Below are 25,412 nucleotides of genomic sequence, written 5' to 3' on the forward strand. Positions count from 1 at the left end.
CACCGGGACCCGCCCCGCCCCGCCCCGCCCCGCCCGCTGCCGCAGCGCCCGCTCCCGGAAGTGCCACGTGTACGCCGTGCGCCTGCGCGCGCCGCCCGGTAGTTCCGGTGCGGGGTGTCCCGTCCCCGCCTCCCCCCGCCCTGGGCCGGGCCCCGCCAGAACGGGCGGCAGCGCCGAGCGAGCCCCGCACCGCCCGCCCCGCACCGCCGCCATGGCCCAGCCCGCCCGGGCCCCCGCTGCCTATCCCGGCCAGCAGCCCTGCAGCAACGGTGAGTGAGGCGGCAGGGCCGCTCCGCTCCGCTCCGGGGCTGAGGAGCCGTCCCCGGGCCCGCGCTCCGCGGGGGAGGCCGCGGCTCCGGGGGAGGGGAGCGGCGGCTGCGCGGCCCGGCGGGCTCCGGCGCGGGGACGGGGCTGTGTCCGGCCCCCGCACCCGCGTCCCCGGGAGGAGGAGGCGGCGGGATTAGCGGGGAGGGGACGGAACCAGCGGGTAGCGGCGCCTGAGCCCGCCCGGGGGCCCGGGGAGCGGTGCTGGCGGGGCTCGGGATCCCCGGCTGGGGTTGTTTTTGGCGAGTTTCGGCTTGTAAAGGAAGAGGAGCGCCCGCCCGCAGCCCCGGGCCTGCCCCGCCGCGGCGGGGGTGCGGTGCGAGCGGCCCCTCCGTGCGCCCGGGGGCACCGGGGTCTGTGCCTGCGCCTTCCCGGGACCCGCTGTTGTCTCCTGCCCTGTGTGACCATCTGGGGAGGCCTTGGCGATTTCTCCCCCTCAAAAATTTAAATACATATATATTTAAAAAGTAGACAAGGAGGGCGAAACTGAACGACTTCCGAGGAGCCTTTTTAGCCGGGACGACAGAAATGCAAGGCGACCCTTGTCTCCTTATCTGTTTTCTTCACACGTGTGGCAATCTGTGCTGTTGGGAGTGCTTCCTGATCTTGTACCCAGGCAGCATCCTCTGCCCTTGCTTCCCTGCTGGTCTCCCTGTGTCTCTCAGCATGTGCTGCTTCGCAAGCTCTTCAGTTATAATGAGATCTTGTGATACTTCATTTTCCTGCTGGATGCATGGGCAGTGGAAGGGCTTGACTTGTCCCCCCTCCTCCTTCACAGCCTGCTTGTCACTTCTCCTCAAAGTCATCTGCAGAAGGACATTTTGCACACCACTGCCTGGTTGCTTTTAGGGTCAAGAAGGTGGGAAGTGTGTGAATAAGGGCTGAAGAGAAAGCCTCTGTTCTGGAGAATGTGCAAAGGAAGGTTGGCTGGTGCAGCAGTGGAGTGGGATGATTTACAGGCTGGCATCACTTGATGTTTGCTGATTTCCCTGTAGTAGGGTTAAGCACATAATGGAAGTTCTGGAGAGGCAGTTGGATGAGGAGGAATTTCAGGCTTCCTGGCTGCCAGGTGTATGGAAAATAAAGAACTGAAATTCAGAGTTATGCAAATACAGGGTATGAAAATTAAACAGTTGATATGGTACGTTAGGGATGAGATTTGAGTTGCTGGCCTTCTGAATAAATTAGGTTATTCAAACATGGACTGTTCTTAGTATTGTTTAGAATATATGTTGAGATGGTGCTGTGATCCTTGACCTTTACAGTGAAAATAAAGCTTTTTAAAACAGCCTAGAGTGTAGTGAGAGCAGTGCTGTGGTACCTGCAGTGGCCTATGAGGACAGAAAGCTGTCAGCAGAATGGTAAGTTGCTGTATAGCTGTCAGCTCTTCCTCTCAACTTGTTGCTTGCATTGCAGTTTGCAGGTAACTCTGGTGTCCATGAGGGCAGTGAGTTCCCACAGCAGCACGGTGTGCTGACCAGAGAAATGTTTAGCACAGAGCATCAGGTTTCTTAGCAACATCCTTCCTCTACTTCATCTGTTTTTCCTCTAATAGGACCAGTGTTCTGTATTCCTTTAACTGCTGGTTGCCAATTTGCTTTCCAGTTAACAGCAGAAGGAAGAAGAAGAAACAATTATTTTTTAGGACTGTTTTGCTCTCCTTGTGTGATGTCTTGGTGTGGCACTTGGAGGTCATGAGGTGCTTCAGAAGCTGTTGGGTTTGGAGACCAGTGGGTCAAAGCCAGCTGAAGCAGGCAGAGGTGGTGACCCAGCCCATGGCAGTTTGGTTGGGATGCACCTTTCCAGTGTATTTATCCTCCCATCTCCCTGGAGGCTGGAAAGGCTGTGGCTGGTGAAAGTGATGTCCTAAATAACTGGCTCAGAGCAGGTGATGCTGAAATTCTGTATGGCAGAAAAGACGGCTCTGGATCTCAGCCTCCTGTGCCAGTAGTTTGACCCCTCATTTTTTAAAACCATTAGGCAACCTTCATTCTATATTCCAGTGCCCCTCCTGCTCTCTTAGAAAAGCTAAATGACCTTGAACTCCTGTAGAGGCGTCTTCTGCTGTTAAGTAGGTGGCCTTTCTTGCATCACTAACTTAGCTCTGAGTGGTGGTTCTTTTGTTGCTGTGCAGGTGGTCTAGCTCTCCAGTCTGTGCTGAATTCCTTCTTGCTTCTTGGCTTCACAGAATAGCACAGAAACCCAGCAGCAGCATTTGGGGAAAGCTGGAGAGCCTCTGTGCCCTCTCTGGAGAGGTCAGGGCAGGATAGGTTCCTGCTTCTGAGAAGTCTCTGTGCACTGCAAAGCCCTTTGGATCAGTCTGCACCCCTCGGTGCTGTGGCTTTAATTTGGTGGCAGCTTTATGCAGACTTGAGAGTAGCCTATTGAGACTTTTAGTTGTGCTTCTGCCTTTAAAAATAGAAATTTGGAGCATTGTGCTGTAGTGGATTTGATTTTTAAAGCAAAGTGCCGTAGAAAATGCCAGGTTATTCAGTTTTGGGTTTCATTTCACTTCCATTGCTTTATCCTCAAACTTAACCCTCAGGCAGGGAAGACAGTGGGTAAGAGAGCAATCCAAACACTGTGCTTCCTGCACAGGCAACAGGTTCATGCTCGAAGGTGAACAGTTAAGTTAGGAAATTGATTTGTATTTGTTCTGTATTTTTGCTATGGCTTATCATAGTGTTATTGTACCAGTGTGCATGCTGCTGCAGTCCTGAGGCCTGGCATCACAGGAGAATTCTTCATCAGTCTCAGAGTTAGCAAGTTTAATTTACAATGGATTTTGTAAATCGATTGTTGAAAACCCATCTGATAGACTGCAGGGTGATTGTCAAAGGTGAGTCACAATTGTTAGCATTTTTGTGCAAGCTTTTTTTCTTCAGAAACCATTGATTTTAGAGAATGACTAATTACTAAGATTTATGAGCAGCATTGTAAGGACAGCGGTGTATAACTGGGTTTCCTAAGGAAAGACAGGCAGCATATTGAGATTAATGGGTGGAGAATAATATAGTACATACTCTTTATGCACAAAAAAAGAGGCAGTGAGGATGAGGACACTGTGGTGGTGCCTTGGCTATGGAGTCAGTGTGGATGTGTAGGATACTCAGTGAAGTAACAGCTGCCTGTGGATTGTAGCCTAAGGCTTTGCAGGGAGTGAGGAGCTGAATGCCCAGTGCAGTGTTTGTTCTAACTATTTCATTGTATTCTGTGTTCAGCTTAATTTATTGTCAGAAAGGCCCAAGTTCAAAGGTATTTTAACTTGCTTGCTTTTTGAAGTTTAACCAGAATGTTTCAATAGGAAACCAGACATCTTTGTTTTAATCTTAAATGAAATTGTGTGATGGGCTGACACCCCAGAGGGCTGTGCTGCCATCCAGCGTGACCTGGAGAGGCTGGAGAGCTGGGCAGAGAAGAACCTCATGAGGTTCAACAAGGGCAAGTGTAGGGTCCTGCACCTGAGGAGGAAGAACCCCGAGCACCAGTGTAGGTCAGGGGTGGACCCGCTGGAAAGCACTTCTGAGGAGAAGGATCTGGGAGTCCTGGTAGACAGTAAATGATCCATGAGCCAGCAATGTGGCCTTGCTGCCAAGAAGGCCAGTGGAACCCTTGGGTGCATAAGGAAGAGTGTGGCCAGTAGGTCAAGGGAGGTCATTCTCCCCCTCTATTCTGACCTGGTGAGGCCACATCTGGAGAACTGGGCTCAGTTCTGGGCTCCCCAGTTCAAGAGAGACAGGGAACTGCTGAAGAGAGTACAGTGGGGGGCAACAAAGATGATTGGGGGACTGGAGATTCTTTTCGGTCATTCCCAGTGACAGGATGAGGGGCACTGGGCACAAGCTGGAACACGGGAAGTTCCATTTAAATATGAGGAAAAACTTACTCATGGTGAAGGTGATGGAGCCGTGGGACAGGCTGCCCAGGGGGTTGTGGAGTCTCCTTCCCTGGAGATATTCAAGAACCCCCTGGATGCAGTCCTGGGTAATGTACTCTGGGGGATCCTGCTTTGGCAGGGGAGTTGGCCTATATGATCCCTAGAGGTCCCTTCCAACCCTGACAATTCCATGATTCTGTGATTTTATTCTAATGGCAGCTGTTTCTAGTACTTGTATGGTAAATACATATCCACTCTGCAGGCTTATCCTCTGGCATGTTTTTGAAAATTGAAGTGGTGTTTCTGGTTTGGAAAATGAAGTGTTTTTCTTTAGGTTTAGAAAAACCTGCCCACATTTTAACTAATAGTGCAAATCTGGAAAATAGTGCAGAGTTGCAAAGAAAATAATCTTAACTCTCAACCATGAAGAGGAGCTTTTTTCTTTTCACTGTGTATGTGGAACATCTCCAGTAGTCAAACCATGGTTGGATGGGGGGAACCACAGTATGACTGGCTTAAAAAAATGCTACACCATTAGAAAGTGTTTTTGTGATTTTTTTTTTTGATTTTTTTTTAAGGGGCCATGGCTGGCTGTGGCATACATTTTGTGGCAACAGTATGAACAACCTGTAGTTGTAGCTTTCTTGATGGAGCTCTTATCACACTGGAAAGCTCTTGGTGCTCTGTCTCTTTGAGTTCTCTAAAGCAGAAATCTGATTATGCTCTTGCCAGTGTTTCTGTTTGGAGAGTTATTAATCTTTTTTTCCAATGAGTACAACTTAGTTCAGCTAAACCAACCAATACATAAGAAACACCTTTAACCTATCAAGGTTTATTTTCCTGACTGGTGAATTATTTTATTATTAAATTGCCCTTCATTCCATCTTGATGACCAGTTGGCCACTCACACAAGTGGTATGTATATGAGTAGTTCCCTTACTAAAATTAACTGCAGAAACTTTTGTAGATTAACTCTGTCACTTGAGAAACCGCACGGTGACCTGTGCTGGAACTGGCTGCTCATGTCTTTGCCATAAGCTGAAGTTTGAGTTGGTGTCAGTCATCAAGTGAAACTGAGTTATTGCATCATGGATTCTTCTACTTTCAGTCTGCTCTCCTGTCCTGCTGCCAGCTGTGTGGGAGAGCACTCCTCATTGGTCAGCTTGCTTTTGGGTGTTCCTGAAGACAGAAATAGTATTGTGTGTGAATTTCAGTCCAGGAGGATGGGTAGTGCTCATGCACAGGAATGCTTAGTAACTGGGAGGCTACGGGAAAAAAAAACAACATCAAAAAACAAACACCAAAACACACACAAAAAAACCCCAAACTAAACAAAAAAAGCACCACAAACCAGCCACAACAAACAAAAAAACCCAACCAAACAAAAAACACCAAACAAACAAAAACCAAGACCAAAGATCTAAGTATTGCTTGTAAAATGCTACCAAATTGATGTCACCTGCAGCAGTTCTTCTGTCACTTGCACCTGATTGTTTAAAAAAAGAAAAGGCTTGGAGATGAATTAAATCCCAAGAGATTGCCGTTCACATCTCTTATTTTCAGAAGTGATGCACAAGATTGACTTTCTAAAGGGCTGTTGGCTTTTCTCTTCCAGGTCCTGTTCAGAATCAGCTGATGCACTCACCAGATGGCCAGGGATACAGCCCTTCAGCTGCAGGATCGTATCCGCATCAGGCACCGGGGAAGGTTCCTCCCCATCAGTCTTTGGGACAGTATAACTACAGTGGCTCTCAGAATGTTCCTCAATTAAACAATTATCAAGGACCTGGGCAGACTCTCAACAGGCCACCAGTGGCACCTTTCTCTGGGTCACCAGTACAACAAACAGGTCCCGTTCCACAAGCGCTGCCGGCGTTGCAAAACTCTGCTGCTGGATCACCTGCTGGTAGCTTTCCTCCTGGAGCTAACCCAGCAGTGCTTTCAAACTGGCAGCACAGCCAGGCTCCTGTGAGCCAGCCAGTGGGGTCTCAAACCAGCCATTTGGCTCACATGACAGGGACAGGGTCAGCTCAGCCACTACTGTCCTTACCAGGAAATACAAATCCTCCAGGAAGTTACCAATATGCTGCTTCTTCGGGTGGTCCTCCGCTTCAGAACAGCTACATGAAGCCAGGTAACTATAACTTTGTGGTGTTCTCTCCGTGCCCATTTCTCAGCATCCTTATTTTTTTAAGAAAAGAACATAGAATTGACTCTGCAGCAGCATTTTGCTTGTGGAACCAAGTTGTCAAAGGAGATACTTTGAGAAGATTCACATCACAAATCCTGGGGTGGTTTCTTTGGATCAGAGATGGAAGTTCTGTGTGCAGGTCAGGTGTTTCAGTTGGCTGAAGAAGGTATCACCTGAATGATGTCTCGTTGCTCTGGGAAGCTCTTTGTGGGTAATGCTCTTTCTGTGACCTTCACCATTCCTTGGGATGGCTGCTGGAGCATTGGCACGCTTCAGTCAAGTGGGAACTTTGGGAATTGACAGGTGAAAGCTGTGGTCCTGTTTAGTGAGTGTAGCCTTTCACAATTTAAACCTTGTTAGCCTTCCTGTTAACCACTTGATAGAGGTAGTTCTCATGATGGTCTCAGTCTGGGTGATGCAAACAACTTGAGCTCAGCCTGGAAAGAAAACTGGAGAGCATTCTATGCTGTTGGAATAGAGGCCAGTTGAGTGGAAATTTTCCTTCCTTCAAACTCGTAATTTTCACTATCTAATAGTAACTGTCAGCATTTAGAAAGTTCTCTGAAAGTATGAGATGCAAAGAAATACCTTGTCTGTTTCTGCCTTTGGGGAAAAGCTTTTCTAACACTAAGTAGCCCTTGCATAACTTGTGATTATTATGAAAGCAAAGTTAATACTCAAGTTTCTCTTTGCCAAAGTTCTGTTTGTTGTTGTAGAGTTTTTTCTAACCATCCTTCTGAGCTAATAGGAGATATTTACAGAAATACTTTAAATGTTAAAGCAAATCTTTTTCTTGTGAAATGTGTTTAGACTCATTAGAGTGTTTTCTTGATGTTAGGGGTTTTTTTTTAGTTATATGCCTGACCAATTCTGTTATGATATTCAAACTGTTTTAAGCCTGCAGAATTTATGAGACTATTTCTGTGAGTTTATTGGAATAAACAATTAGTACTTTGGAATTAGTGAGGAAAATGATGAAAAGTTTTGGAAAGTGGCACATGATATAAGAGTGAGTGTCTGGAATTGGAGAATTTTTATATCTATTCAACAGTGAATCCTCCTGAGCCATTTCCCTGGTTATTTTTTGTAGAACAATGATCACTTTTAAAGTGTGTTTAGCTCATTTTGCTGATCATGCTCAGTCTTAGAACAAAGGTCAGCCAGCTCCCTGCCTATATGGCCAACTTTGGACATCCTCTCAGGCACATTTTAAAACAGAAGCAATTAAAGACTTTCCTGTGACTTTTAACATGGAGGGTTAAACATTTCAGAGCAAAACACCTCACACTTGCATAGCAAGTTATTCAAACTGCACATTGCAGATGCTTTCCCAAGTGAAATCTTTTTCCCAGGTAATTTTAGTAGCTATAAAATCTGAATGTTTCTGGTTTGTGTCAGATTATTGAAGTGGAAGATGAGCATCCTGTCACCAGGACTCTGTTCAGCCTCTTACTAGTTCATTCTACTCTAACATGGGGGCTGTGCTATAACTTTATGAAGTCCAGACCTAGTGATTGAAGTTGGAATGCTTTTTGTGCATCTTGGAATTCTTTCCAATGTTAACAAAAAGCTGAGAGAGATTGTGGATAAAAGCTGCAGGAGCCCAGTATAAGAGTGTGACAGAAACAATCTGAAGTTGCGAAACCTTCTGCATGCATGTTGGGATTTATGTATCTCCTGCTGTTTTCAGCTGGGTTAAACTCCTTCTAAAAGTTAATCTATTTACAGGATCAGCACCTCCACCAGTGACTCAGCCTTTAACTCCACTTCAGCCCCCTCCAAGGCCACCTTTAGGACCCCCACCAGTTGGTGGTCCACCTTTAATTAGGCCATCAACACTGACAGCAGGACCACCTAACACACAGGCTCTGCTAAACTCCGCTGCAGTTCGAGAAGGTAAGAAACAATTTGCTCTTCTTGAATTAGAACATTGTATCTTGCTCTAATATGCAACCTTTAAAGTCAAGTACATGGTTCTGTTAGACCTTCTAGTAAAACTGATGCTAACATTGCATAATTTTATCTGAAAGGAGCAGGTGAGGACCTGGAAGGAAGTAAAATATTTCTTGTTAACAGCTGTTAATAAAATAAAAATAATTAACACTCTAAAATACATTTCTAAGTGGTGTTTAACATTGAATCATAGAATGGTTTCTATAGCCATACCTTATTCTTCTCTTCTGTGTAAAATGTCTGACATGACATCTTGGATTTGTTCGTTTTCTGAAGGTAGTTAGTAGAGGCTATTAAGAGTCAGCTGTTGGAGGCAGATACCTGACTTCCTCTGTCTCCCGTGGGCCCTGCACAAATATGCCATTGTTTGAGAACCCATCAGGGCTGTGAATCAAACAGACCTGTAGCTGTATTGCATTTAGTGGCCGTGCTCCATGGGGCCATGTGGTAGCTGCCAGTTTCATTTTTACATACCTAGTTTGTTCTGTCACAGCTGCTGGTTCCTTGCATGTTCAGATTGACAGTTTCCTGTATGGGGTAGCTGCGTGAGTACAAGAGAAGTATATTCAGATTTAGCTTAGTTTGGAACATAGGAGAATTATTAGAAAGTGCTTTAGCTTTAAAAATCTTTTCTTCGTAATGAATAGAAATGTTTTGTGTGTGAAGTAGGTTGACTGCTGCATACGAGCAAGGCTCAGCATATTATACACGTTCCCTTCATGGGGTCACCTTCAAAGATTTTAACGGTAATAAAAAGTAAATTGAGTACCTCCTCCTTTGCCATAGATAATTGGGTTTGTATATTTAGACACAGCTTACAAAGGCTCTCCTTTGGCAGCACTCTCTCGATTTCAAGGTTTTTCTGATCTCAGCTGGAATTTGTATCTTGACAGTCACGCCCTGTGATAGGACAAGGGGCAATGGATGCAAACTAGAACACAGGAAGTTCCACCTCAACATGAGGAAAAACTTATTTACTGTGAGGGTTACAGGGACAGGCTGCCCAGAGAGGTTGTGGAGTCTCCTCCTCCGGAGACTTTCAAGACCCATCTGAATGCATTTCTGTGTGACCTGCCCCAGGTGGTCCTGCTCTGGCAGGGGGGCTGGACTTGGTCTACAGAGGTCCCTTCCAAGCCCTGACATTGTGTGGGTCTGTGACTGGTATGTTGCCCTATCAGGATTGCTGGTATTTGATGAGCAGTACTGGACCGAGTGTGAAGGGAACCAAGTGTTTCTGTGAATTATCAGTGGGAAAAGTTCTTCAGGGAACTTGGTAGCTAAATTTCAGGATACTTTGAAAGCTGTAGCTGGCCTAGAGACACTTCCTTTGATGGGGAGGAAATGTCTCTTGACACTTTGCTGCATCTCAGCTTGGAGGTCATGGTGAATACCTAATCTAAATGAATCTTAAAAGATCATTCAACCAGAAGTGTAGGGACTTTGCTTTCCTCGTAAAAGATTGTGAGATTTTATTCATGTCCTTTGAGGTCATGTCAGCTGGAGGAGTGTGCATGAGAAAGAGGGTAAGAAGTGTATTTAATTCAGTTTTGCCCTGAGATAGAAACCAAGTAGATCCAAACTGCTAATCTTCATAGGAAGTAGGATTTCTTTGCAGTTACCTCATTACAACTTGTGAGGAACTTGTGGAAATTTTTACTGGGACTGTCTTTCTAAATAGGTGATGCTACATCTGCTGCCAGTGATGGGTCCGTGGTGCAGAACAGCTATGATGCAATAGAAGGTGGTGGCCTCATGGGTAAGGCTTTGGGATTAAAAATGTTTACTATTTTTAAAAATATAGTCTGAGAAAAATAGCTTAGGCATTTATGTACAAATATATATCCTTGGTTTGATGTCTGTCTGGAAACAAATATGACATTTAGGCATTGACAGTTAGCATATCTCAGCCTGTAAGGATGGGAAAACAGTTAACAGCACTTGGCAAAGAGCACTGCAGTTCAGTTGTTTGTACTTAAAAACTGAACAACAACCAAAAGCCTTCCTGCTGTACTGGTGCATTGAGCAAGCTGCTGCTCTTCAGTTAATTTTAACTATTTGTCTTTTCTGCCTCTAGCAACTCCACATCCCTCTCCTGCACCCCCAAATCTTAAGATGAATAGAAGTGTTGGGTATTCATACCCTGCCTTACCTCCAGGATACCAAAATACTTCTCCACCCGGAGCACCAGGAATGCAAACATCTGCTTTGCAATATCCAGATGGATCAAAACATTTACAACAGGTAAAGATTTTCTGGTTTTTACCCCTGTACTACCTGTGGCATGTGTGGGTAGAGAGAAGAGGGGATTGGTGGGGATTGTGCCTTTGTGGGGTGCAGCTTCTGTCGGTCACCTTGGTTTGAGATGTTGGACGTAGCCTCAAATGAATGCTTTTGCTGTCACCTTCATACCAGTTTGGAAAAGCTGTGTACCAGCTCTTTCTGAGGTGTTCTATCCTCCATTTCAAAATACTTAAAACTTTCAGCTGCTTTTGGCATGTTTATCCTTCCCGTGAGTTGTTATTGTTAGCTGAAGTATTTGGGGCTTTTTCCTAAACTTTCAAAGCCAGCTGACCAACACTGCTGCCAGCTAAGCCTCTTTATCTCAGGAGCTTTGTAGCAAATGTATGCTAGCTTTTACCTCTGTTATGTTACATGTCCAAGTCCGAGTTTATGTACGAAGTAGTATTTCTAAATACATCATTGTAATACAATGGCAGTTAAAACACATTTTTTAAAAAAATGAAAGGAAACAGGTTTGCTTTTTAAATGAGATGTCAGTTTCATGCAAATAATTGGTGCTAATTTCTAAAATTTTATTTTACTCTAGCCTGCCCTTGGCACTAATCACTTAACTGCATCTATGGGTAGCCTGAGTCTACAGCAAGAAGGATTAAAACCTGTTAATCTTCTTCAAGAAAGAAATATTCTCCCTACAACCCTCTTGAAGGCTCCTGTCCCAAACTTGCATGAAGAGATCCAGAAGCTCAACTGTAATCCTGAGTAAGATTATCAATTTGTTATAATTAATCAAAATAAACTGAAGGATACTTTCCTACTTGTAAACATAACTCTTCACAAAACATTGATTTAATTTTGTGAGTAGAAGACTTTGAAAACAGGCCTCACTGTGTTAAGATAAAGGGGGTAAGTGGCTCCAACTTTGAAGTGGGGAAAATTATCCGTGTGGGAAGTATGAAGAAAAATATGTTGTTTGCAAGGCACCAGTTGATAGGCACAATACAAAAACTTGACAATACAGCTGGCCTTGAGTAGGATTGAGAAAAGATCTGAACTAAGAGTTAACTCACTTAAATGAGGTACACCAAAAAGATTGTGAATGCAGAAACATGAGTGACCTCTGTACTGAAGTAACCATTGAAAAGAGTGCAAGAAATCGAATGTCAAACACAAGGCTGGTAATTGGTTATTCAGGTCCTCTCTAAGGAGACCAACCAGTATATAACCAGGTTCTGCACCTTTGCAAGTCTTTTTATGATAGATAGAGGAAATAAGTGTCTTTATGAAGTTGGTCATAGCAATAAGCTGGACTGGATTTGCAAAAGTACTGTGCACATCTGCACTTGGTGGAAACCACTGAGTTCTGAAGTCCCTGAAATGACTGTGAGGTTGTTTATAGTTATTTTTGTGTAGCTTTAAGACAGCTTTTTAAACTTTGCTGCTTCACATTTGTATATAAGGCCACCTCAAAATGGTCCAAAGTAACACTTAGTATGTAAAGATTTGATGCAACTTTGAACATTGCTAGGCCTAACTATGACTCGAGTGACTAAGGTAACACTCAGTTCTGTGTAAAGAGCATGTGTATAAAATAACAGAAGAACTCAGAGTATGTACTGTGGTTCAAGCTCAGACTGAAACAGCCATTTGACAGAGTTGGAGAAGATCCTTTATCTGGAAATGGAATTCCACCAGCTTGAGAAAAATATAAAGGATGCTCTGTACTACTGAAATAATAATTTTATTATCTGAAAACCTCTGAAAATAACCCTTTGTCCTCCATGTAGGTTGTTCCGCTGTACCTTGACTAACATTCCTCAAACTCAGGCCTTATTGAATAAAGCCAAACTTCCTTTGGGGCTCCTGCTTCATCCTTTCAAAGACTTATCGGTATGACAAATATTCACAACTTTAAATGCTCAAGTATCAACTATGCCTGTAAAAAGTCCAGAGCTGGACAATGAACTATAAAAGAAGGGCAAGCACTGGCTAATCTTGGCCCACAGAAATTACCCTGGTAACTAACATTTCCCTGTTCCATACAGTTCGTTGTAATTTTCCTGAAATTTATCTCCCTGCCATTTTTAAGCTTCCAAGCCTCACTTTTTAATTAAAAAACCCTCCCAAACCTCAAAATCCCAGAAGCTGAGAGGCAGCACAGCACTCGGGCTGTGACTGAAGGCACCATCTATAAATTCCCATATTGTTTAGCTACCTTTATCTTGTCACATATCAGTTCTAGTTATTGATTTCCTATGCAAAACCTAGTATTAATTTCTAAATAAGAATTAACAAACTGAAAGGCATTTGGATGTCCTCAGATCACCAGGAGACTGTGAATGTAGCATGCCTCTTTTAAATACTGTTGGTTTTCATGATTCAAGTAATTTTTTTCAAAGATGTGGGGGTTTTTGCCCGATTTGTGATGTGTTATTTGGTGTAGGACTTGGCCTTAAACCATCAGTGTAAAATTCAAGACTTTAGAGGCCAAGTTTGTCTCTAACCAAATAGGTTTGAGCTCAGTTCTGAGCATTTGTCTTATGAAGGAATTGTAGGAGTGCTGTGAGTATCCAGAAATACTTCTTCCTTCAACAAACGTGCTCTGACTAGCTAACCAGGAAGCAGAGTGTGATTGATGTTATGGTAGATGAAGAGCTATAGTGTGGTGATGCTTTAAAACAGGAAGCTTTTCTTTTCCAGCAATTGCCTGTGGTCACCTCAAGCACTATTGTGAGATGCCGTTCCTGCCGGACGTACATTAACCCTTTTGTCAGCTTTCTAGACCAAAGGAGATGGAAATGCAATTTGTGCTATCGAGTGAATGATGGTAGGTTCTACATATGCTCATGGCTTTAAACTGCTAAGGTTAACCTTTCTCACCTTCACCTTTGGACTGTACTGCTGTTGGTCCTGGTGGTCATTGCCAGCCATGCTGGGGCTGTGAGATGTGAAGAGTGTTTCCTGTGGGCAGGGACAGTGGTGTCAGTCATGGACCACAGGGAGTCTGACGTGGTCTCCCAAGGTTTCCCAGCAGGTGACAGAGGAGCTGCCCTGCCTAGTGTAATTTTCCAAGAAGTGTTGCCCAACAGGCACAAAAAAGTTGATGTGTTTGTTTAAAAATGCACCACGGCTTGTACTAGTGTGAAGTAATAATATATCAACTTGTCTGCACAGTTCCTGAAGAATTCATGTATAATCCTGTGACAAGAGTTTATGGAGAACCTCATAAAAGACCTGAAGTCCAGAATGCTACTATTGAGTTCATGGCTCCATCTGAATACATGGTAAGGCTTTCTTTGCTTTTTGTTATTCTCTCCCTTTGTTTTACTGCAAGAGGGAGCTCAGAAAAAGACTTGCTCCAGAGGGTGCTTTCCAGCTTACTAGAGCAGTTGGTGCCTCAAGGAGTGTACCTGGTGAGAACTCTGGGAAAGAACTGCAAATAGTTCTCCATTTCTCAACATTTATTATATCAAACTTCTTCAATATTTAGAATATGTGGGTGTTTGTAGGTCTTCTGGAAGAAAACTACACTTCTAGAATTCCCCAATAAGAGACAAATGCATTCAGAAGTTCTAGCTGTGCTGTTTTAAGAGTTTAAACTTTCAGTAGCATGAATAAACCCAATCTAATAAGTGTCATTTTGAAGATTAAAGGTATTTTTTTCTGTTCTCAGCTTCGTCCACCTCAGCCACCTGTGTACCTCTTTGTGTTTGATGTCTCTCATAATGCAATAGAGACAGGATACTTGAATACAGTCTGCCAGACCTTGTTAGACAATCTTGACTTGTAAGTACCTTTTTCATACCATCTTCTATTTTCATCCTCTTATGAAACTTGTGATAGAAACCAGCATGCCAGGACTTCCTGTCTAGAGAAGCTTTCTAGCAGGTTAGAAATAGCCCATTTTGTATTAAAATGTAGCATAAAGCTGTAGGCTTTTTCCTTTAACACTGGTATAAAAGATAGTTTTGAGGCTTGTGTCTTAGTCTGGCCCTTTCCTATCTGCTTCACCAGTCCCAAAAAGAAATAAACACCATGTTTAAGATGTCTTTTGAACTGTATTTTCTGAAAGGAATGCATAACTCTAATAAACTTTTCATCAAATACATGCCCTTTGAATTTACATAAATGCTGCTTGGTATTTTGCAGCTTGTTTCTTCCTTTTCTTCCATTTCTTATTCCACCCTCAAAAATGCTCTTGAGGTGGCTCTACTATGAGCTCCTTTTTTTGTTTTTTGTTTTGTTCTCCAAAATGACTTAACTACTTGGTAACAACCTTGGACAGGTGCAGTGGATGTTTGTGGTTTGTTGTTTTTTTAAAAAGCCTGCAGAAATGAAATTTCATCTTGCTAAATGCCATATGTCTCATTTTTAGGCTTCCTGGAAACACTAGAACAAAAATAGGCTTCATAACATTTGACAGCACAATCCATTTCTACAGCCTTCAGGAAGGTCTCTCGCAGCCCCAGATGCTTATAGTTTCAGATATCGAAGGTATGCAGAAATAACTTGTGATTAGCATTTACCAGTGACTGCTGGTTTTGACAGCCTTTTTAAAAAATGTCTGGTGGATTTTCTGGATCAGATCATCAGTCTCCCTAGTAATGGCTTTAAAAGTAGCATATGTCTGTGTTGATGAAGCCCCTGATGTCTAAGCAATGCTGTGACCTTCCAACATGAAGACAGCCTTCCTAGCTTCTAGTTTAATTTGTACAATTATCTAGATTTCTCTTATGATCCCAAATACTGATGCTTGGTAAATTGCTGTAGATTCAGTGGTGACTGATGCTTAGTGCTTGTTCTTCTGCCTTTAGTTTCAAGTCACCTTTCACTGCAGGTTATGAGGTAGGGCAGAGTGAACACTAGAAAATCTTGACTGTGCATTTTTACTTAATAGTCTTGATTATCCTCTGACCCTGACTGGTCTTCTGACATAGCATTCTAGCCATGGGGAGGCTTATGAAAAAAAAAAGGAAATCCACATAATTAGGTTTAAATGGGTTTCCACACTGATACTGTATTTTTTCAATAGGTATAATGGCTAGCAGATACAATTAGGGGAAGCTTGATGTGTGTTAAAAAAAATAAGCTAGTCTTTTTTTTTTTTCCTTCCAGATGTATTTATACCAATGCCAGAAAACTTACTAGTAAATTTAAATGAAAATAAAGAGGTAAGAACCACATTAAATAACTGATGACATTTATACAGTTTGAGATATGCTTGATAATTTCTGCATTACTTACTGTAATTTAACACTAACAGTTTAAATGCCAAGTTTGAGGTGGGGAAAAAAAGAGGTCTAAGGTTATCAATGTTACTGAAAAAATTTCCAACCTGAAACAAGACAGTACTTTTGCTAGTGCATTTTCTTTGCCACCTTAATATTAGAAGTGTTAATATGCATTTATGTATATTCAGCAATCAGCTCTATAAAGAGCAAAACTCCTAAATCTAAGCATTTTTGTTTTCTTAATTGTAGCTAATTCAGGATCTGCTGAGGAGCCTGCCACAGATGTTTACCAAGTCCCTGGAAACTCAGAGTGCTCTGGGGCCTGCATTACAGGCTGCCTTTAAACTGATGTCCCCCACTGGAGGTAGAATCTCTGTCTTCCAGACACAGCTTCCATCTGTGGGAATGGGAGCTCTGAAGTCACGAGAAGAGCCAAACCAAAGAGCAACTGCAAAGGTCAGAAAAGCAAAAAGGTTGAGAGCACAGTCTACCCTGTTCTGTACATGCAGGTGCTTCTGGGATTGCCTGTTCTAGGTTAATTTTGTGGTTCTCTTCTTGAGCTAACCTCATTTGTGTGAGATATTACTGTCATCAGTGATGGAGAATCAATTATCAGTGTGCCTGAAAACGGGCAATAAATGTATTAATCTGCTAGAATGTCCCTTGTATTTTGTAATGCTCTCTTGTATTAACAGGACATTCATCTGACACCATCGACTGATTTTTACAAGAAGTTAGCCTTGGACTGCTCAGGGCAACAGGTTGCAGTAGATTTATTTCTTCTTAGTGGACAATATTCTGACTTGGCTTCTCTAGGTAAGTCATATTGAGCTGTTTTGGGCATGTACTTTTGGCAAATACATACAATCTACAGTAACATTTAGTATATGAATGTGATCTGAATTAATCTAGTGTGTCAAGATGAAAATTAATCCTTGATGAGCAGTGACAGAAGTATCAGTCTTCCCTTATTTAACCTAACTGTTTTGATAGTCTCCCCTAAGGAGTCATAGTTCTTTGTGATTCTGGTATAAGTGGCTTAAATACTCTCCTTTTATGCCTTTTTAAACATTGGTGTAAACAACTTCAGAGTAAGCTTCATTAGCATTTTAATTCTTTTTTCTCTATCTAACCTGACTTTTGAATGACAAAGTACCTGTTATTTCAGGCCAATGGAAAATTATTTCACACCTGAAATTACATACATACTTGAACATACTGGTTTATAACTGTTTCACAGAGCTCTTCACAGATGTGAACACTTTAATAATTAAAGAGAACATTGCATTCAACTGTTATATTGAAAGCCCACAGCAGCAGCTGTCTGCACTCTGCCAATGGCTGTTGGTTTTGTTTCAGGTTGTATATCAAGGTATTCTGCAGGCAGTGTCTATTACTACCAGTCTTACCATCATAAACACAATCCTGTCCAGGTGGAGAAGTTGCAAAAGGAACTGAAACGATATTTAACTAGAAAGATTGGGTTTGAGGCTGTCATGAGGATAAGATGCACCAAAGGTTTGAGCAGTTTTTTGGATTTTTGAGGGGGTGAGACAGAGGGGAAGGGGGAATTTGCTGTTATTTGGGAATGTTTGTATTGGTATTTTGAGTGTTATGTAAGCTTAAATGGTTAAAAGGCAAAGATTAGAAAAGCAAAATTCACTGCCAGGAATCAGACCATTTATGAAAGGCTGAATTTGCAGTATCTTTACTGGAATCCAAGTTCCACTTTAGAATGGTTAAAACTGGAAATTTTGTTATTTCAACAAGGGACTTTTTTTATGGGTCTAGAGACTTAGTACTACTGCATTGATTTAACTTCCAAATTCCTGCTTCCTGGTAGGCTTTGTGGATTCTATGGATTAGTTGTCTGTTTGGGGTGTTTACCTTTCCTGAAGATACTTTATTTCATTGAGAAGAATCAGCATTCTGGTACAGAGCCATCTAACAGTGATGGCAGATGTGTAAAAGCTGTCAGTAGTTCACAACTATAGACATAAAACTGACTTGATGCAATGCTTACCTTGTAGGTCTTTCCATTCATACTTTCCATGGGAACTTCTTTGTAAGGTCTACAGACTTGTTGTCCTTACCCAACGTAAACCCAGATGCAGGATATGCTGTGCAAATGTCAGTGGAAGAGAGTCTGACTGATATGCAAGTTGTTTCCTTTCAGTCAGCTCTCCTGTACACATCCAGCAAAGGTAAGATCACAAAGTCACAGAATCCATCTGGTTGGAGAAGACTTTTAAGATTGAATTCAACCATAACTTGACTCTACCAGCCATTAACCTGACTCTACCAAGTCCAGTGCTTAAACCACACTCCCAAAGAAAGCCAGGTAGTGTTAGCTGCACTAACAGGACAATATTCAGACAAGTCTTTTTGTGTCCAGTTGCAGGAACTTACAAAAACTATTTTATCCAATATCAACATCATAGCTGTGAAGTGTTACTGCAGGTTGTTGATGTTACTTTTCTTTGACCAGGAAGTTTCTTGGGAAATGTAGTTCTGGTCTGAGAATAGGTAGACTTAACCTAGAAACTGACAACTAACTGTTTTTAAAAGCTACTGGAATGTCCTGATTCATTAGTTGTATGGTAAATTAAATTACTTTTTTTCTTTTTGCTATTGAATAAACAGTGCCATTTCTTGTTTCATAAGACAACAGTTATGTTTGAAGACTAGAGATTTGTTTTCTTGCAGGTGAAAGACGAATTCGTGTCCACACTATGTGCTTACCTGTGGTAACAACACTGAGTGATGTCTACCTGGGGGCAGATGTTCAAGCCATCACGGGGCTGTTAGCCAACATGGGTAAGCAAGATAAGAACTTGTTTGGATATGAATGGAGGATATCCCTAAAGCTCTGAGCAGTAATCCTCTGGGAAGTAACCTTAGAAGAAAATATTCTCTAAGTGTGCCTTCTAAGCTGCAAACTGAAGAGGTTGTTGTTTTTTTTTAATGCTTGGCTTAGGTGAAGTATCAGAATAGCTGCATGTAGTCACCTGGACTTGGTCTTAGTCTGGTGCATCATCAGGGGTGTTTTTTTCTGAATCATTTGTCTCGACTTCCTTTATATGTAGTAAAAGCTTAAGGTGCATAAAAGTGTACTTTAAAATGAGCACAGTGAAGATGTGACTGTATCCCTGCTGAGTGAGAAAAGGCCTCTGACTGGAGCTCTGCTCTCTCCTTAGCTGTGGACCGCTCAGTCTCTGCCACTTTGAGTGATGCTCGGGACGCCCTGGTCAACGCCGTCATCGATTCTCTGTCCGCTTATCGCTCCTCAGTGCTGAGCATCCAGCAGCCTGGCCTCATGGCCCCCCACTCCCTCAGGCTCTTCCCTCTCTATGTACTGGCACTCTTAAAACAGGTAAGAATTAGAAGGAAGCTGTGCCAGAGGATGATGGTCTGTTTGGCATGTAAACCTGAAGTAAAAGGACTTTTCTTTATCGACGAAGCATCTATCTCTGTCAGTATTTTCGTAGGACTCAAAACTGAGAAGTTGCTTTGCTTAGATTGTCTAATAAATCAGCCTTCCTTCAATCTGCCATTAGAGTGCTGAGATGCTTCACAGATGTGACAACAGTCCTTGCACAAGGTTGTCTCAAGATGACAATTCAGTTTCTCTGCATCTCAGAAATTGATGACTTGAAAGGTCAATGTAGAACAAAGCCTATTTAATTGTTTCTCAGGCCTGGGTGTAGACAACATACAATTTACAGGTGGTGAATATGTATTTTTATCTTTGAGTCTGTTATGTTATAAAAAATGGTGGGATTTGGAGACTTCTGCAGAAACTGCAGTGATAAAATACTGTATTTTGAGAAAATACTTACAGCTCAACTCTGAGACTTTTAAGCAAGTTAGAAATAAAAAGTAGATGATGTGCTAAATTCAGCTTATCTCACTTTGCTTTAATGGCCAATGAAATGCCTGGTTGTTTGCAGAAAGCTTTTCAAACTGGGACAAGCACACGTTTAGATGAGCGCATTTTTACCATGTGTCAAGTGAAGAACCAGCCCCTTGTTTACCTCATGCTTATGACGCACCCCAGCCTGTACAGAGTGGATAACCTCACGGATGAGGTGAGTGCTTGCATTGCTCTCTCTGTTTGTAAGATGGGAAAATAAATCTGTTAGAAATCCCCCAAGTTTTCCACATGAAAGCTGTGGAGCTGGAATTTACGGTTTCGTATTTTCCCCTTTGTTGAATTTATGCGTTTGTTATTTGGGTTGGATTGATGAATTCCAGAGAGAAGCTGTGCTCTGGCTGTGGATGGATAGAGGGATGGGGAAGGTTTTTTCTAAGTTATTTCACTCTTTGCCTTGTGTCATTACCACGCACTCTAAATCCCATGTACATAAAGACAGTGTAACGAATGCTTAAATTTTCTGTCCCTCTGTAACTTCCTCTATTTTAAAATGTCCAAGTAGTTCTGTGAACAGTGAGAAAAAGTTTATGTAAGAGCCTGAATAATTTTAGAAATTGCATCTTTTGTATACAACAAATCTGATATTTATGAGTCCTATAACTAATTAGATTGAGTTGATGAAGCACATCCACTCTAAATCATTAAGAGATTTATTAGTAAATTATGCACTTGAAGTATGACTTCAACTAAAAGGATCCAGCTTCAGTGGTCAGTGTAATAGGTCCTGTCCTTATTTAACCTTCTGTTCTTGTGCCTGTCTCAATGCATCAAGATGTGAACTGCTGCTTTTTCTTCTTTCTTTTTCCTTTAGGGAGCTCTTAACATAAATGACAGAACTATACCTCAGCCACCCGTCCTCCAGCTGTCTGTGGAGAAGCTGAGCAGGGATGGTGCTTACCTAATGGATGCTGGCTCTGTAAGTTGCATAGTGGGAATTTTAAAATGTGTACAGATCTATTTGATGCCTTTTTTGAGAACTCAAAATGTGTAGGAGACTGCTGAGGTGTAGCTGTGCGTTGGATTAATGTTGTTGCTGGGTATCTTCCAGGTAATGTTTCTGTGGATTGGGAAGAACTGTGGGCAGAGCTTTATCAGCCAGGTCCTTGGAGTTCCAAATTATGGCTCAATACCCCAGAATATGGTACGTGCTTGCTTTGCTCTACACCAGTCCTACTGCCAAAACAGTATTTTCAAGAAACTGAAACACCACTCTTCAAATGTTAGCCCTCTAGTTGTATATCACAGAACATCTCTGGTTTTCCTTTATACCTAATTAGGACAGTTGGGCTATGTCAAGTGTTCCTTTTACTGTTGGTCTGAAAAATCCTCCTGTATGTATTAATGAGACCCTTTGCCTTTTAGACACATCTCCCAGAACTTGAAACTGCAGAATCTGCCAGAACAACAGCTTTCATTTCCTGGCTAAGGGAACAGAGACCTTTCTTTCCTATACTATATATAATCAAGTAAGTGGGTGTTTTAAGTATTGTGCTTCTTTAGGGACCTCTCAACAGCACATATTTGGATCTCATGTACTGAACTTCCTTAATGGGAGTTTTAACAATGGTGCATGCTGTGCATAACAGATTTGACAATGGATTTGACTTGTTATGAATTGTATCTAGTCAGAATTTCCACAAACTAAAAAAACCCTAAATGTCAGAAAACAAGTTGGATAAATTAAGTAAACGCTGATAAGTGCCCTTAGTGTTGGGATTTTAATAACAAGAGCTATTTAAGATCCGCTTTTCCTGTGTCCTTAAGATCTTGAAATACCTTGCCACTTGACCTGTAACTTTTTGAATGTATTGCACTGTAGATCTTGGCAAATGTTTATTTCACTGACTTGTATTTTCATTTTTAAGGGATGAGAGTCCATTGAAAGCAAGTTTTCTGCAAAACATGATTGAAGACAGAACAGAATCAGCCTTATCATACTATGAATTCCTCCTTCATATACAGCAGCAAGTGAATAAATGAAACACTAGCCTTTGGCTCACTTCTTTAAGGAAAGATTTTGCAGTAAAGAACAATTGTCCTTGTAATATCTTCATTAAATCTGTGGCCTGAGGCAGTTGATGAGAACTTCTCACTGTGATTTCAACAAACTAAAGCAAATAAAGGACCACATCTAAGAATCAAATGTGCAACTACATAATATTGTACCTTAAAAAAAAAGAAATCAAACTGTTGGAACTGGTTGAGCACCTTTAATTTGCTGCAAATCATGTTTTTACTGTTAGTAGTTGCAGCATGAAGTACATTTACAGAGGCAATACTGAAAAGGTGAAATACATTTTGTAAAATAAAGAGTTCTTTGTTGTTCAAAATGTATATTTCTGTAACTCTGCTTTTTTTTTTTTTTTTTTGCTGCTAGATATAAAACCTCACAATACTGATCATGATTTGCAGGGAAATTTTTTCTAAGTGCATCCAGTGATTACAGACAGCATCTCAGTGTTCAACCTAAGGCTTAAAGTAGCAATGAAACGACTGTTCATTGTGAAACGAACAAATACCTATAATCCAGTGCTTGGATGGATTATGGCTAATAGGACTAAAGGTAAGCTTCACCTGGATGAGATGACTGAATCTGGTAAAGCTTTTAATAAGTCAGTATTCTAATTAAGAAAGAGTGGAGAGGAGTGGGCTTTCTATGAGACAAAAAGTCAGTGGCTGAGTGGGCAGCAAAAGCAGCCTTAGGTAGATGACAAGCTTTGTTTTTTCTCAGTAAAAGGAATAGTTTTTAATTTCAGCTTGTGAATGGTGTGGGAGGGGAAGGGCAAGGAGGGTTATCTCAGATTTTTTTCTTTATGCTTAATAGACTTTTGGCTCTTGTTTACATTAAATGAATGTCAGGCCCTTAAAATCTGGAGTTCCTGAGGCGAGTTTGTATGGTGGAACTTCAGGCTTAATGTTCTGAGACAAGGTTGACTATTCTGACATCAAAATTGGAAAAGAAATTACTTTTCCAAAGCAAAAAATATTGTATTGTGTTGGAAGATTTATAGTTTGAGACACGCTTGAAGTTTTCAATTATTATTTTTTACTGCAGCTGTGTAATGAGTCTAGGTCCACAGCCAGTGTGCACCAAATAAAGGCTTTACATATACTCTCAGATCCCTGCCAGAGCTACAGGTGGAACTTGACATTGAACTTGCAGTGAGAATTTATATGCAAAAATCATTTTCTAAAATTGTATTGATAATTGTTCTGTTTCAGAGATCAAGCTGTCATTGATAGATACCAACATAAAGAGTATTTAAGTTACTGTGCCCGTGGGAGTGTTTCATACGGAATAATCTTGGTTTGCTGTTGTGTTTGATAGTAGGAAATGTAAAGGTCTTGCAAAACTGCTTCTTGGGGCAAGTAACTTGAAGAAGTAAAACACTTCTAAGGGGTCAAAGGTACTGTGATTAGACTAGTTAACTTCCATTTTGTGATAGAAGTGTCACAGGACATCATGGGGCAATCATTTGCTGCCACCTGAGGTTGTAACTGCACGTGATTGTCAGGAGTTGCCTTATTTCAGGGGAGGAGTTTCTTTGGGGAAATGGTTCTTGTTGCTTGAGCACAAGAAGGTGAAGTTCAGAATAATGTCTAAAATAGCATGAGAAGACTTTTATGGAACCAATTGAAGCTTCCCTGTCTGCTCTCTCTGTAGCAAACAGGAGTATATTTTACTTGAACAGCTTTTCAGAGAATTGCACAGTTTCTAGTCATAGTGAAGAGGTTTCTTAAGTTTTGACAGTAATTTTTTTTTCCTCTTTAAATCATAAATTTAAATAAATAAATAAAACTATGCACTTGCATAGGTTATGACTTAAACCTAGTATTTTGGGTATATTATCACCCAAATGTTGAAAATCATCCATCTAACAGCCCACCTTGGTTCTTGCTGTGACTGTGTTTTCCTACTATATCCCTTATTTTTTTTTAAGAATGTAAATGTTGGAGACGGGTTCATTGCTTTATGTACATCAGACTTAATGGCTCAAGATGTCAGTTTTTCTGGCAATTAACAACTTTGAATTAGGGTCCCTAAGTTTTACAGAGCAAAAGATGATAAACAAGAATCAGATGAACCCTCTTGGAGTTCTCTTCACCACAGAAGAGATTCCTGTTCCGAGCTTTGTTAGTTTATCCCCTCGCAGTGGGGGAGGCCTGCTGGTTCACCTGGTATTGCCATGAGGGCAACACAGGACAGATGAACACACAAACTCCCTAAAATGTGTCATTTTTACCTACAATTGAAAAATGAGGAGACTGAAGATGATCTGCAGAAATAGGCAAGAGTGGCTCTGGTATTTAGATCTCAGCCTGACAGCTCTACCACTGCAAATGTACTCTATTTTTCTAGTTGAAAACTTTTTTGTTTTAAACTATTTCTGTATTTGACACGTTAGTGTTCAGCCAACATTGTTACCATCCATTTTACTTTGCTTTCATTATTGTTTTTAATTTAATATATAGTCTAAGTCCACATAGACTGTGTTGCAATAACTAGAATGATTCACTTTTATTTAGAATTAATTTCTTAACAGAATTTAATAAATGGCTGTTAAATAAGGGACCATTAAATGTGATTTTAAGGTTCTGTTTACTATTATGGATGTAATCCTTATAGTAAATTTAATTTTGTAAAGTAGTGTATAATATTGTAATATTAAATCTTTTTTTTCTGAACTCAAACATTTGATCTTCAGTATGAAGTTATAAATCTTCCCCCTTCTGAATCTGAGACAGGATTTACTTGTCCTCCTTTTTACAGTTTGTAATTTTCACTGTTTTATTCCTGTAAAAAGTCATTTGTAACACATGCAAATGCTTATTTTATCTGTGCTAATTTATCAGATTTGGCTACTCAATAAAATTAATTGAAAGAACTCATACAAGTCCATCAGTCCTTTCTTATAGATAAAAATAGAATCATGTATTTGATCAAATGAGATAGGTAGCATGTACCAACAAGTGATGACTTTTGCTTTTAGCTAGAATGTAATATTTAGGTGATGCAAACTGAGAGGGAATTTGAGAAAATTAGCTGCAGCTGACTCAAACTTTTCTTCTGTCCCTGGCAGTTTTTGTCCCTCCAGAGCATTTCTGTCAGTCAGCACTGCTGGTCAGTGCTGTGCCCCTCTGGCTGGAAGCTGGTCTCAAGAGCCAGCTGACACTGATGGTGGAAATTCAGCCTTCAGCAGTGTTCCCCAGATGGTGATCAATTTTATTGTAGTTAATCCTGTTTCAACACCTTGTTGTGATAAGTCATTCCATCTTGTGCTTGTGAATTTTTTATGAGCTGTCATCGCTGCTGCTTCTGGTTCATTGCATGTAAGTTAATGCATGAGTTTGGTGCTTTGACCTCTGCATTGAACAGTTTTTGAGTACAGAATTCTGTCATTCTCTAAATCACTTAGTATTGTAGACATACTAATTGGACTTGCCAGCACAAAGCTTTTTCCCCTGTACATGTAACAATCCATCCTGCTGCTGCTGAATTTCACCCCTCCAGCTGTGGCTCTGCATTCAACATGCAGCCATCCTTAGCACTGGTCTTTGAAATTCCAAGTACAGGATCTTGCAGTAAAACCCTGCCTGTCATGAAGTGCCTGTGGTGCAGTCTGTGTTACGGGGCCCAAGTCATTCAGTGTCAAGGATGTGGAA

The 25,412-nt window shown here is 41.4% G+C and overlaps 1 protein-coding gene across 1 annotated transcript; it reads left to right on the forward strand.

Annotated features, from left to right (window-relative positions):
- Positions 1-167: 167 nt before the first annotated feature.
- Positions 168-24,643, forward strand: SEC24A (SEC24 homolog A, COPII coat complex component). Its single transcript, XM_051631085.1, has 23 exons — positions 168-269; positions 5,817-6,335; positions 8,121-8,288; positions 10,024-10,101; positions 10,420-10,586; positions 11,173-11,345; positions 12,371-12,473; positions 13,284-13,410; positions 13,758-13,867; positions 14,257-14,369; positions 14,959-15,077; positions 15,699-15,754; positions 16,064-16,270; positions 16,510-16,630; positions 17,174-17,332; positions 17,845-18,018; positions 18,521-18,631; positions 19,012-19,187; positions 19,765-19,902; positions 20,560-20,664; positions 20,797-20,889; positions 21,111-21,214; positions 21,614-24,643. Exons 1-23 carry the CDS (start codon positions 212-214, stop codon positions 21,726-21,728), a joined length of 3,294 nt encoding a protein of 1,097 aa, XP_051487045.1. The 5' UTR covers positions 168-211; the 3' UTR covers positions 21,729-24,643.
- The last annotated feature ends 769 nt before the right edge of the window (positions 24,644-25,412 follow it).

Source organism: Apus apus, chromosome 13 (genome assembly GCF_020740795.1).
Source record: "Apus apus isolate bApuApu2 chromosome 13, bApuApu2.pri.cur, whole genome shotgun sequence".
Taxonomy (NCBI): Eukaryota; Metazoa; Chordata; class Aves; order Apodiformes; family Apodidae; genus Apus; species Apus apus.